General features: G+C 32.3%; 2 protein-coding genes across 2 annotated transcripts; one reads left to right on the top strand and one right to left on the bottom strand.

Moving 5' to 3' along the window:
• Positions 1-8,840: 8,840 nt before the first annotated feature.
• LOC101247873 (aquaporin PIP2-1-like) lies at positions 8,841-11,009 on the top strand. Its single transcript, NM_001287379.1, has 4 exons — positions 8,841-9,142; positions 9,370-9,665; positions 10,603-10,743; positions 10,831-11,009. Exons 1-4 carry the CDS (start codon positions 8,848-8,850, stop codon positions 10,942-10,944), a joined length of 846 nt encoding a protein of 281 aa, NP_001274308.1. The 5' UTR covers positions 8,841-8,847; the 3' UTR covers positions 10,945-11,009.
• LOC101248931 (putative serine/threonine-protein kinase) lies at positions 10,848-13,979 on the bottom strand. Its single transcript, XM_004249750.5, has 6 exons — positions 13,804-13,979; positions 13,592-13,713; positions 13,192-13,408; positions 12,364-12,601; positions 12,107-12,257; positions 10,848-11,775 (listed from the first exon to the last, which is right to left on the bottom strand). The coding sequence occupies exons 1-6, from the start codon at positions 13,880-13,882 to the stop codon at positions 11,428-11,430; spliced, it is 1,155 nt and encodes a 384-aa protein (XP_004249798.4). The 5' UTR covers positions 13,883-13,979; the 3' UTR covers positions 10,848-11,427.
• Between the last annotated feature and the right edge of the window lie 448 nt (positions 13,980-14,427).

Here is a 14,427-nt window from a genome sequence, read left to right as displayed (position 1 = left end):
TCTTCCTTCTGGCTTCCCTACGGGCTGCTCTTTCTTCCAACTTCACTTCCTTAAATTGCTCTTCAAGTTTTGTTTCTTCTTCGGGTGTAAAGAAAACTAGCTCCATTTTCCCAAGTTCCTCGTACAACTTCTCAATCTTAACAGGCCTAATTCAGTGTCCATCTCATGGTAAGGTGTCTTCAGCCTGCCTTGTCAATACATCGCAAGGCATGACACAAATTGGATGTAGCTGAAAAGCCGTTTCTCTTGCACATTAGGCTTCCAAGTCCTCCTAGACCTGTTCAAATAAACAAATCACAATTTATTTTTTGGGGGAAGTAAAGAATGACAGTTTATTATGATTCACCACATATGACACACTGCAGTTCAAAATATGAACTTATCTTTGGGGAGCTAGAAATAACTACAATCCAAAGGCAGCAGACTACAAATACCAGCATTTGCAAGCCAACTAAAAGTTTCAAGCAACTACAAACACATAACACTCAATGGGAAGCTTTCTCCAATTCTAGGTGGGAGATGGGACCAACATAACATTTTAGACTGAAAAATGAGTATTCCCAAATATGTTCCTTGCTGCAAGCAATCCAGACTCTCTTATTTGTCATAATAGAGTAGTCAGCACTTGGAACCCCCCGTCTTAAGGGGAAGATAGATGAGCTCATTGACATGCTGAAAACAATAGAGAGACAAACTGAAGTGGAACAACTCTAAGGAAACTCTTTACACCGTTATGGTAAGGTATAATGTGCCCAAACAGTATGATAATTGACTTATGGCCATCGAAACTAGTTCCGAAAACAAAAGTTCCACCAAAAGTGCTGGTTGGCTCTAAAGGGTGTTTGCCTCACCCAAGACAATCTAACTAGAAAGAACTTTCAACTAGCAAACAGATGTTTCATGTGCTAGCCAGATGCTGGATCCATCAACCACCTGCTCCTTCACTGTCATGTGGCCACTGACAGCTGGAATCTGTTTCTAAACATTTTTTGGATTGAAATGGAAAGTACCTTTGTCAGTAAGAGATGCCTATGTGAGCAGGAGCTCAACGGAAATTAACAAGTCCATCTGAAACATGGTGCCATTAAGAATTTTCTGGTGTACTAGGATTGAGAGGAAACACAGATGCTTCGATGGTGTATGGATTTTTGAAGGCTAGATGTTTGGTTAGCCTCTTTAGTTGGGCTAACCTTTGCACTGTTAATAATCTTGATGTTTTTTTGGAATTTTGTTACTCATTAGTTTTGTAGTTTCCACTGTATTCATGGTAAGCAGACTTCCATATTTACACTATAAAACAGAAGATGCCTTCTGATAACATCTAGCCCATTACGAGACACTATATTTTACAGAATCACACCCACTTCCAGTTTACCACAAACTTCCAAAAAAATTGTACATTTAAGATGAAAACTATTCAATCCACTATGTTGCATTTGGCACGCATTTCTCAAGCCGTTCTTTAACTCCAGATGCCATGTTCTTCTCTCCACCTATATTCTTCACTATCTTTTTCATCATTTCCTTGGATCTGAACGCCATTTCTTCTCCAGAATTTTGATGGAATCTGAGCTGGTGTTAACATGGCTTTTACAAGCAATCAACTCAGCTATCCTAATACTACTCCTTCAACTAACACTGCAGGTATTGTTAACTGTTCAGTAGTACATAATTCATCTAGCCATAGATGGATAGTTGACACAGGTGCAACAAATCATATATCTTCTACTCCAGACTTGCTCCATGATACTCAACTACTGCCTACAACTGAATATAATAAGGTTCATTTGCCTAATGGTCAAAAAATACCAATTGTTTTTAGTGGGAAGTCTAGATTGACACAAAGAGATATATCTCATGTTCTATATATTCCAGATTTCAAATACAACTTACTGTCAGTTTCTGAGCTGACTAAAGAGCTGCATTGTTGCATGGTGTTTTATCCTGATCATTGCATATTGCAGGACCTTCACACTGGGAAAGTGAAGGGGACTGGTAGCATGGAAAATGGTTTGTACGATTGGTCACACATTGTTTCTCCAACTGTTGCTTCTTCTGTTTCTCCTTTAGTTGCTTTGAGTACATTGGATGATGTTGATTTGTGGCATAGAAGATTAGGACATATTCCTCACAAGGTTCTTCAGCAAATGCAAATACCACACATCTCTAGTTCTTCAAAATTGACATCATGTCCAATATGTCCTTTGGCCAAGCAAACTAGACTGCCCTTTCCTTAAAGTCCTACTAGAGCTGATAATGTGTTTGATTTGATTCATGCTGATGTTTGGAGTCCATATAAATTTCCTACTCATGATGGAAATAGATACTTTCTTACTTTGGTAGATGATTGTAGTAGAATGATATGGATCTTCCTCCTCAAGTATAAAAGTGATGTATTCATTGTATTGAAAGACTTTCTTCAGCTAATACAAAGGCAATTTGGTGGTTATATCAAGATATTTCGAAGTGATAATGGTACAGAATTCTTTAATTCTCATTGTAGTGAGTTGTTTAGAACAGCAGGTATTGTTCATCAAAGCTCTTGTGTTTACACACCCCAACAGAATGGGGTAGTAGAAAGGAGACATAGACAGATTCTAGAGGTTGCTAGAGCTATTAGATTTCAAGATAATTTGCCTATCAGATTTTGGGGTCTGTGTGTTCAAAATGCAGTTTATTTGATTAACAGAATACCATCCACTGCATTATCAGGAAGGTCTCCTTTTGCTGTGTTTTTTGGCAAATAACCTTCTCTACATCATCTTAGAGTTATGGGTTGCTTATGCTATGCTGTCAATCACCATACTCATGGTGATAAATTTGACACAAGATCCATCAAGTCTGTGCTTATGGGCTATTCTACCACCCAAAAGGGATACAAATTATATGACTTATCTATTCAAACCTTCTTCATTAGTAGAGATGTTACATTTAGAGAAGATCAATATCCATTTCAGCATATTCAAGATGAGTCCTGTGATTCTTCTTTTTTTGAAAATTCTGATATGTTTGTTTATGATGATTCTCCTACTATCCCTTTGCATGAAGCATCTATTACTTCTCCAGATCAAACCTTCACAACAATTGACACTTCCTCACCTAGTCCAATCTCTCACCATTTTGACACTTCTACTACAACTGACCTTAGAAGGTCTACTAGATATTCTAAACCTCCTGGATGGTTACATGACTTTGTTCATACTGCTACACACAGTCCTACACATTCCCCTACTTACTCTACTGCTCACCCTTTATCCTCATACATGTCCTATTATTCCATTTCTACACCATATTTTCAGTCACTGTGTAATTTTTCAGCTATACCAGAACCTACCTCTTACAATGAGGCTGTGCAACATTCACATTGGATTCAAGCTATGGAGCTAGACATTACATGATAATCATACTTGGGATCTAGTACCATTGCCTCTTGGGAAGAAGGCTATAGGCTGTAAGTGGGTTTACAAGGTCAAGTTTAATGCTCAAGGTGAGGTAGAGAGGTATAAAGCTCGACTTATAGCTAAAGGATATACACAGCAAGAAGGATTGGATTATCAAGAGACATTCTCTCCTGTTGTTAAAATGGTAACAGTGAGGGTAGTACTCTCTTTAGCTGCTATGCATGGTTGGTTTCTACATCAAATGGATGTTTTTAATGTCTTTCTTCAGGGTGACTTAGTTGAGGAAGTGTACATGGTTCCTCCACCTGGCTTGCTACAACAGGGGGAGTCTAAAGTCTGTAAGTTGAACAAATCACTTTATGGTTTGAAGTAGGCTTCTCGACAATGGAATTTGAAGCTTAGTGAGACACTTATAAGTTCTGGTTTCACTCAGAGTCACTATGATTATTCTTTATTCACCAAATGTTCTGGTTCTGATTTGGTTCTTGTCTTAGTTTATGTGGATGATCTTCTGATCACTGGTTCTTCTTCTCAGTTGATTCAAGCCACTAAACTCATGTTAAACACTCATTTCAAGATCAAGGACCTGGGGGAGATGAGATACTTCCTTGGTCTTGAAATAGCAAGAAGCAAAGATGGTATTATGGTGAGTCAAAGGAAGTTTGCCTTGGACCTTATTTCAGATTTTGGTCTTGCAGGCACCAAACCAGTTGGCACACCTTTGGAAGTTAATCAAAGGTTCACTAGTCAAGATTTTGACATGAGCTATGAAGCTCAAGATACACATGAAGACATAGTTCTTGATGATCCAACTGGCTATCAGAAACTAGTTGGTAAGCTGCTATACCTCACCATGACAAGGCCAGACATTAGTTATGCAGTGCAGAATCTCAGCCAATTTATGCACAAACCTAAGAAGTCACACATGGAGGGTGCATTAAGAGTAATAAGATACTTAAAAAATGCACCAGGTCTGGGAATTATGCTGACATCAAAGGTTTGTAAACAACTTTCAGTCTATTGTGATGCTGATTGGGCTACATGTCCTATGACAAGAAGATCTGTTAGTGGTTTTGTGGTGAAAATTGGAGATTCATTGATTTCATGGAAGTCGAAGAAACAAAAAACTGTGTCAAGAAGTTCTGCTGAAGCAGAATACAGAAGCATGGCCAATGTTGTGTCAGAAGTGGTGTGGTTAATAGGTCTGTACAAAGAGCTGAAGATAGAGTTGGAATTACCAATTAGGTTGTTTTGTGATAGTAAAGCAGCACTCCAAATTGCTGCTAATCCTATCTATCACGAAAGAACTAAACATATAGAGATTGATTGCCACTTTATTCGAGAGAAAATACAAGAAGGACTCGTTCAGACAGAGCATGTGCCTTCAAGAATGCAGCTGGCTGATATACTAATAAAGAGTTTAGGGAGAACTCAACATGACTTCCTATTATCCAAGCTGGGTGTATACAACTTATTTGCACCATACAGCTTGAGGGGGAGTATTGAAGATAATAGATAGATAGCAATTAGTTAAGTAATTAGTTGTTAGTTAAAGTAGTTAGTTGATACAACTATACAGCTCATTAGTTAGTTATGAGCATAAATTAGTTATAACTGTTTTACTGAGTTGGTTATGATCATGTTTTAGTGGTGTATATATACATGTAAATGCTGATCTTATCAATAATACAAAATACACATTTTCTACATTTTGTTATTACTTCTCTTCTCTTCTCCTCTACGCACCACATTCCTCTGCACACACCTGCACATAAACCTCCATTGAAGGAGTTGATCAGCTAAGTAGTTGAGCAGTTGAGTCTCCATTGAAGGTGTTAACAAAAAGTGTGATAAATTATCATGTCATGAAATTTTAGAAAATTTTGATATGTTCTCTCTACACAATGACAATTGATTAATAAGGGTAAAATTCGAAGTCTTAATTCACATTTTTCACAATTGTGTTACTTGCATTGCAAGTTGCTAACTATTTTTTTCCCTATGTAATACTCTTGTTGCTTCATAATTAATAAGATTAGTTTAAAATAATAAATTATTCATAAATATTTTTTAAGGAGGTGTCAAGTTAAAACTAATAATAATAAAAAAAAAATATATATATATATATATGTATGTATATGTATATATATATGGTAGATATATGAACGTAATTTACAACCTTTTCCAGATTCATTTAACCAACAACTCTATTCTTCAATATGTTTTGACAACGAAAGCCGCAAAAAATAAATAAATCTTAGGCTTAACTTAGTATTAAAAATTAACTATCATGTAAGAAGAAGTTAATTATCGATTTCATATTTTATTGTGGGACTCTAAAAACTCTTATAACGCCCATACCTCAATAAATGAAGCGTGAAAGTATAATATAAGAGTTCAATAACTATGAGCAAAGAAGTGAAATGATTCTGGCACAATTACCTTAAACAACGGTTGCTATATGTTTGCGTATTGCAAAAATAACTTGGACGCTACATATTCGAGAGAATTGAAAAACATTGTTATTGTTCTAGTTACGCCGGGGCATAACTTTGATATTATTTTAGTTTGGCCCATTTACTAACTAAAACATCGTTATGTTATTGAAGTATGCTTCGTATGGACAATAATTGAAGCCATCCAATATTTATAAAAATCTCACCATTGAATAATTCAAGAACCAAAATAAAACTTTGTCCTACTTTTAAGGACAAGCCAATTACTCATTGTCCAATCTCCACTATATAAAGCCCAAATCTTTACCTTTCCAATTCATCAGAAGATTAAAAACAATTTACAAATAATAATAAACTCAAATTGTGGTCTCTTTTTCTTCCATAAAAGCTATAGGAGGAAAGGGACCATATCCTAATAATTAAATTAAATCACTATTTTTAAGTTGTTATTTGATCAATTAATTTCCTTGCAAATATGACAAAGGGATCAAGAAATGTACATTCTTGCAGGATGGAGGTTGCCCCAGCCCTTATAACGTATCGACGAAAGCCTACGCATAAGTCCGGATTGGAGACTATTAGGGAAGAGATCAACGAGGGATCTGATGATGATACTTAGTTTGATTTTTTATTATACTGTCAGCATATAGAATATGAAGTAAAACTCTTCTCGAAATTTGTTTCTACGAGAGATTGAAGTTTTAATTAGGCCCCAATTGGATGAGTTTAGGTGTTGAAGGTTGCATGGGTTGGACATGCAAATTCATATTGTAGTACATTTTTGCTTTTGAATTAATAATTAATTAAATGCTTTAGATTATTAATAGGAAAATATTTGTTGTGTGCTTGAGTTATTGTTCCTAAATGATTGGTAATTTGACGATGGAAATTAATTAGGATAAAATTAATTTTGAAGTTTTTGCTACTTGAACACTTACAATACAAAAATTATTAATTTAGATCTATTTCACTTAAATAAATATTCAAAAAAAATATAAAGTGGGTAGGATTGAAAGAAGGAATTATAAAGTGAAAATCGAACCCTCACCAATAAAATAAAAATTTGGATAAATAATCGAACAGTTTAGCTACTAATTAAGATCTTTCAAAATGACTTTTTTTTTTCCATTCCATATAATACAACTTTTTAAGTACTTAACCTCTATATCTAAATTATATAATAGTATTCAAAAATAATTAGTAATGATAGAATGAGAAAAAAAAATCAATTTTATCTTAAATTTCTAAAATGAATTATCTGCTATAACTATTTTTAAAAATTACGATTAATAATTTAAGACAAAAGAGTACACACTTTTACAACTTTCAAGACTCAGTCTTTGATCATGTGATATTTAATATTTTTCTATCAAACTAATTGTTTAAACTTTTAATGCTCTTATAATTTTTCCACTATCACTAATGGAATGGATAAGTGTCAAAATTTTGAAAGCCTAAAGAGAATGTAATGGTAATTGGGAGATCCATATAGTAAGTGAAACATATTGTAATTATATTGACTAAAATAATGTAATTCCACCACAAATATTGAGTGGCCTTATAAAAATACAACTGTTGTGCAGGTAATTTTCTAACCTCTTATATAATCAAGCAATATCATATAATATAATTAGATGAAGTAGTACTAAATCCACTCATAATCCTAAATCATAAAACTAATAAAAAAAAGTAAAAAATAAGTGAGAGTTTAAATTTTTTTAATTATAGAAATGCAATTTATAACCGACCAATTAATAGAGTCCACAAAACCAATAGCACCTTACTATGATACTTTTTTCTATTTTTTATTTACAACTCACTCGTGTGTGTTTAATAGTTTAATATTTGTTTTTAAATTTATATTAACGTAATTCTAAATTACTATGATCTTAATTTTGTGTTCAATGTATGTTTGGAAATCGGACTAAATTTAGATTAACGTAATCCTAAGTTATTATGATCTTAGTTGCTCTACACATCGAGACACTATAACCACTTATGATATATTTGATACGAAAAAAAATAATTTTTTATTTTCTCATATTTAATTAGATAGAATGTGAAAAACATTTTCTTCAGAAAAATAAATTCTACAAATGATAGTTTATGTTTGATGTATCATCCTATTCATCCAACGCGCCCAACATTCCACCTCCGATTACTCTCCCCTTCGTATAATTTTTTATTAAATTATATATAAATATTGTTAAATTAAAAATATTTTTTCGTATCGAATACACTAATAATAGCATCCTTTTTATTCTTTCTAAACTCGTGGAGATAACGTTATATAATATGCCTTTATAACACATATTAATTCCTTAATAAAACCAAATGATTGGCTATATATTACTGATTCTAATTAAGAAAATAATTATGGGCTGAGTTGGAATGAACGGTGATATGAGTCATTATATATCAACAAATATTAATTTGTGGTTTATACAGATGGGCGGTTCACTTTAACATTTTCATATTATGTCTTGTTTTTTCATAAATAAAAAAAGCTATTATTATAACATAAGATGAGTCCCACACATAGAGTATTGATGTTTTTTTTTATTATTATTATTTATATATCTCGAATAATTTTCATTTATTGAATTAGCTTTTTAAAGTTGGAGTAAATTTATCATAAATTTCTTAACTATTATCTTTAAAATCATAAAAAAATTTACGTGCAATTTTTCTTTTTTATATTTCGTTTATAAAATTATACTGAATATGTTATCTTATTGTTAGATATCAGACCCTTTTAAAAAGGTGAGCTATGTTGATCATGAAAATTAATATAACAAAAAAGAAATTAAAATGGGGCGGCTAAAAAGTGAGTTTAATTAATACTCCACTAATTAATTAATTAATCCAAGCTAATCCATATATAAATACCACTCTTCACTCTCTATCAACTCCACCACAATTAATTATTTTTACACATTTCCCTCTAACTCAAAAAAAAAAAAACAAATTATTTTTTTTATTAGTTACAAATGGCAAAGGATATGGAGTATGGAAATGACCAATATGCCCCTAGTAAAGACTACCAAGACCCACCTCCAGCACCACTTATTGACCCTGAGGAACTTGGAAAATGGTCATTTTACAGAGCTATTATTGCTGAATTTATTGCCACACTTTTGTTTCTATACATTACTGTACTCACTGTGATTGGCTACAAGAGCCAAAGTGATGGTGACCAATGTGGTGGTGTTGGCATTCTTGGCATTGCTTGGGCCTTTGGTGGCATGATTTTTGTTCTTGTTTATTGCACAGCTGGCATTTCTGGTACGTTAAATTATGTGATCATCATTTCGTATTAATATATATATCAAACTTTTCTTTTATTATAATGTTTTATCATACGTGAGCCTGATAATCCTGATAATAAGTAGTGATAAGATTTGAGTTATGTAACCATCTAATTTGAAAACTTAAGTATCAGACTGAGCGAGCATATTTTTATTTACTTAATTATGTTACGGACGATAAATTTAATGATTTTGTATATGCAGGTGGACATATTAACCCTGCTGTGACATTTGGACTCTTGTTGGCCAGAAAAGTGTCATTAGTGAGAGCAATTTTTTACATAGTAGCACAATGCTTAGGAGCTATTTGTGGTTGTGGTTTAGTGAAGTTATTTCAAAAGGCTTATTATGTTAAGTATGGTGGTGGTGCTAATGAACTTGCTGTTGGTTACAACATAGCCACTGGATTAGGTGCTGAAATTATTGGCACTTTTGTTCTTGTTTACACTGTTTTTTCTGCTACCGATCCCAAGAGAAATGCCAGAGACTCTCATGTTCCTGTGAGTATACAAGTTTTCAACACTATCTAACAATTTTTTCGAGCCGCAGAGTGATCTTATTGTCATGAATTATTGAGATTTGATATTTTGTCGCTTTGATTCGTCTTTAGGAAACTCTTTGTCAATATTTTGATCTTATATACACAATATACTTTTCTGACAAGAGAACATTCAGATAAACCTTTTGCATCCCCCCCTAGCTTTGCCCTTACACACTAGTACAGTAAAAGATTTTTATAGATCACTTTTAGAATGAGCCTTGCAGTGCGTGATCTGAATTTAGTTGAGATTCAATATGAATCCGAATTACAAAGTGGAAAATCAAAAAAACAAAAGGGAAAAGAACACTTGTACCCTAATGAGGGAAACTATTTACAAGCGGCTAACCCCTATTTTCACACTCTCTGTTTTTAATTACTAATGCATGTTTACAGTTTAATACCATCAAAGTGTATATATAGTTTGATGGCATCAAAGAGGAAGAAGTAGTACTTTAGGGAAAACGTCATTCAGTTACTCCTTGATACTATTAGAGTGTATATATACTCTGATGGCATCAAGTAAGAACATGAAGTGTTTCAATTAAAAGACTGCTCAATTAATGTTTGATATCATCAGAGCGTATAGATACTATCAGTGTAAATATATACTCTAACCGTATCAAAGATGAAGAAGCAGTGATTAAGTGATTAAAACAAGGGAGCAGTCAGATAAATAGTTTGGATCGTGAATCCAATCAAAATAAATATATTCAATTGAGTCTAATTAAATAAACATAACTATTTACCTAAAGAATACAATAATTAATTATCACAAGGACTTATATTTGCACCTTTGATGTATACAAGTTAAATTCCTGTCTATTGATGCTTCTTTTTACTAATAATTAACTTGAGTTAATCAATTAAGAAATTAATATTTTTTTAATTGATTAAAGGTATTGGCACCACTTCCAATTGGATTTGCTGTATTTATGGTTCATTTGGCCACTATTCCAATTACTGGAACTGGTATTAACCCAGCTAGAAGTTTTGGAGCTGCTGTAATTTATGGCAAAAATAAATCATGGGATGACCAAGTAAGCAATTTTTATTTTTTTTATTTTTTACATCAAAAAATACTTTTTCTAAATTATAATTATTTTTTTTTTTGTATGATGGTGCAGTGGATTTTTTGGGTTGGACCTTTTATTGGTGCTGCAATTGCTGCAATATATCATCAATATATTTTGAGAGCTGGAGCATCCAAATCAATTAATTCATTCAGAAGCAATGCATAATAATAAGAATTAATATAAGCTATACTGGCAATTATTATTAATTTTAAAATGTGCCAAAATATTGTAATTCCGTCTTGTTTGGTTGTTTTTAATTATTTTGGTTTTCTAATTTCTCTTGTAAATTTGCTTCAACATCAAAATAATGGACTAAGAAAAGTGTGTTCTACTCTCTCAATTTCTTGTCACTGGAAATACTTATTTACACGGAGTACTTATATCAAATCAATTTTAATATAACAACAATATACTCAGTGAAATCTCACAAAATGAAATCTGAGGAGGATAGAGTGAGGAGGATAGAGTGTATGCAGACTTTATTATTACCTTGTGGAGGCAAACTAAAGGGGAACAATATTTATATATTTTCTTGTGAACGAAACTAATTATTCTTGTATATTCACTTTGAAATATTTATAAAAATCTATAAAATTCAAATCTTAAATCTGTTTCTGCTTCGAATCCTATATTTTCTCAAAGAGAGTATTAGGCCAACTTTGTGTGTGAGAAATATACACTTTGTACCAACATTTTTTTAACTAAAGTTACAACATTGGACAAAAAACTATTAGATGATTGTTTTTGACCTATTTTAACATCTCCCAAATCAGCAAGAATTCCAGGTTGAATAATATTTATGTCATCTAATTCCATATAATTTGCACTATTCAACATCTCAAAAACCGATGACATTTTTGGACGTAGACTGGCTATTTCTTGCACACAGAGTAACCCAATTTTCAAGAATCGGACAGCTTCGTCGTCTCGAAATTCTCCATTTAATATAGGGTCCACTAATTCTAATAATTTACCAGAATTGTACATTTCCCATGCCTGAAATAAATTAAACACCATCAGATCACTTAAATGATAACTACTGATAAACTGATAGTAAAAAGTGTAACTAGTTACATAAAGTTTGCATATGACAAATTATGTGTTACACACTAATAAATCGAAATTATTTATACTGTCAATATACGCAAGTGTCTCATCAAGCCAATAATATAGTAATTGAGCATTTTAGTAGCAATTGATGGTGTATATACACTAATTATACAGTGATTATAAGAGCTAAATTTTGTTGATAAAATGAAGATTATGATTATCAGATTGTAAAAAAATTAGGATTAAGCTTAATTAACTTAATATGATTGATAATTACCTTGTTAACTAGGAAATGTTCTCCTCTCTCAATGTCAAAGGCAATAACAGGGCAACCACTGATTATTTCTAGCAATAATACTCCGAAGCTATAAACATCTGATTTTCGAGTTAAATGTCCACTGATCGCGTATTCTGGAGAAAGATAGCCTCTTCGGGCATAACATTAATCAAGAAATTAATAACATGATTTGCTTAGACACTCGTAAAGTTGATGTGTGCAATCAAAAAGAACAATTTTTGTAATATGTAACTTACAATGTACCAGCAACTCGAGTTGTAATATGTGAAATGTTCTTCGAAAATAGCCTAGATAAACCAAAATCCCCGATTTTTGGCGTGAAATTGTGATCAAGAACTATGTTGCTGGCCTTAATATCTCTATGTACAACATGAGGATTCACTTCTTCATGTAGATATGAAAGTCCCTTTGCTATTCCTTTTGAAATTTTTCTTCTAAGTTCCCATGTAAATTTACTTCTGTTCTGTTCTTCCCCTGCTTGTCAAACAACCATGTTAGTATGAGTTGTAATTTGTAGTTAACAATAATTAACGTGGTTCGGATCGATGTGATCGGCACTATACTGGGTAGTCTGGTGCACTACGGTCAGACCACAAGGGTCTATTATATACAGTTGGGACAAAGGATATCGTGTATAGTATGCAGATACCTTGTCATACTTTTGAGACATTAGTGTCTCTGTTGTCGAAAAACTAGAGCATAGATATCGTTCACTCTAACGGAAGACTAAATAGGGACACGTGGTGCAATCTTATTCACTATCCGGCAGATAAGATTATGACACGTGTATGTCCGTTAGTATAATTGGTATATACATATATGCTCTAGTTTTTTGACAGCAGAGGCATCAATGTTCCAAAAGTACGACGGAAGGTATCTGTATATCATTTAAAACAGTTCATGGATATATTATTATCCTTTTTCCCTATACAATCTTATTTGTATTTCTGCAAAAGGCTGTTTCTAGCTCAAATAAACAACCTTATGGTCACATGACTATAACTTTATCAGTATATAAGAGTGAAAATTCAAAATTCAAAACGCGCGAGAAACGAAAGAATTACCTAGTAATGTTTGTGAAAGGCAATTATTTTCCATGTAATCATAGACTAAGAGTCTTTTAGTCCCATCAACACAATATCCTCTGAGGGTGACAAGATTTTCATGTCTAATATTAGACAATGCAGCAATTTCTGATATAAATTCCCTTTCACCTCTCATTGATTCTAAATCAACTAATAAAACTTTCACAGCCACAAAGCTTCCATCTTCAAGCCGACCCTTTGTAAAAAAAAATGCACAAAATTAACTTAAATAGTCGTCCACCTAACAAAAAGTCGAACAACGACAGCTTATTCATAAGTAAGGTCTGAAGAGGAACGAGTGAAAAATCTTCTAAACTTTTCAATAATATGTTATAGAATTCAGTACTCGTAAAGTTAAAAGTCGGATAAAAAAATGTACCTTGTAAACAGAACCAAATCCTCCTTCTCCAATTCTATTTGATGCTCCAAATCCATGAGTTGCTACCTTCAATTCTTTGTAAGAAAAAATAGAGAATTTTTGAACTCTTTGTCCATCTTTTTCTACAATAATTAAGATATGTACAAGTTTAATTAATTAAAGCAGTAGTAATTATTAAGAATTGTACAAATGGGATTAGAGAATTTAATTACCATAGGGAATAATTTGGTTAATTTCCATAATCTCAGATGTTGGATTAAAACAATTAGAAAATGCAAAAGAAAACTTCATAACTCTTTAATGGTTAATTAATTTCTGAAAAATTAACATAAAAAGCTAGAAAGAAGTGGATGGAAGAAAATTAAAATAGAAAAGAGCTTCATTTAATGAACAAATATAATATCAAGCCCACATATTTTGACCACTCTAATTTTTGAAGTATACAACTTTCTAATATTTTATATAAAAAAAATGAAAAAAATACAGTACCTTACTGGTTCCACTAAAAAATAAATAAATAGAAGGAACTACAAATTTATTACTAATTACCATAAAATTTACTATTTAGCTATAAAATTTATCGATTCTTTAAATTGTTTTTATCTTTTAAATAAAGCCTTGTCAATCTTATTAATCATGATGTATATGTATCAATTGATTGATACTTTTGTTTAGTGGACAATGGTCAATGATCATCATATTAATTATTGTATGGTAGCTCACTGAGAGACAGTTTGTATTGTTTTTTTAAGGCTTTTAAGTTATATGTGATTTTTTTAAAGTTGTTCGTATATTTTATTTGAGCATTTTATTAGGTTTGTTCAATTGAACATCTT

The sequence above is a fragment of the Solanum lycopersicum genome, chromosome 10 (genome assembly GCF_036512215.1).
Source record: "Solanum lycopersicum chromosome 10, SLM_r2.1".
NCBI lineage: Eukaryota > Viridiplantae > Streptophyta > Magnoliopsida > Solanales > Solanaceae > Solanum > Solanum lycopersicum.
The sequence above is the reverse complement of the archived record's forward strand: the minus strand, read 5'-3'. Positions and strand labels throughout refer to the sequence as shown.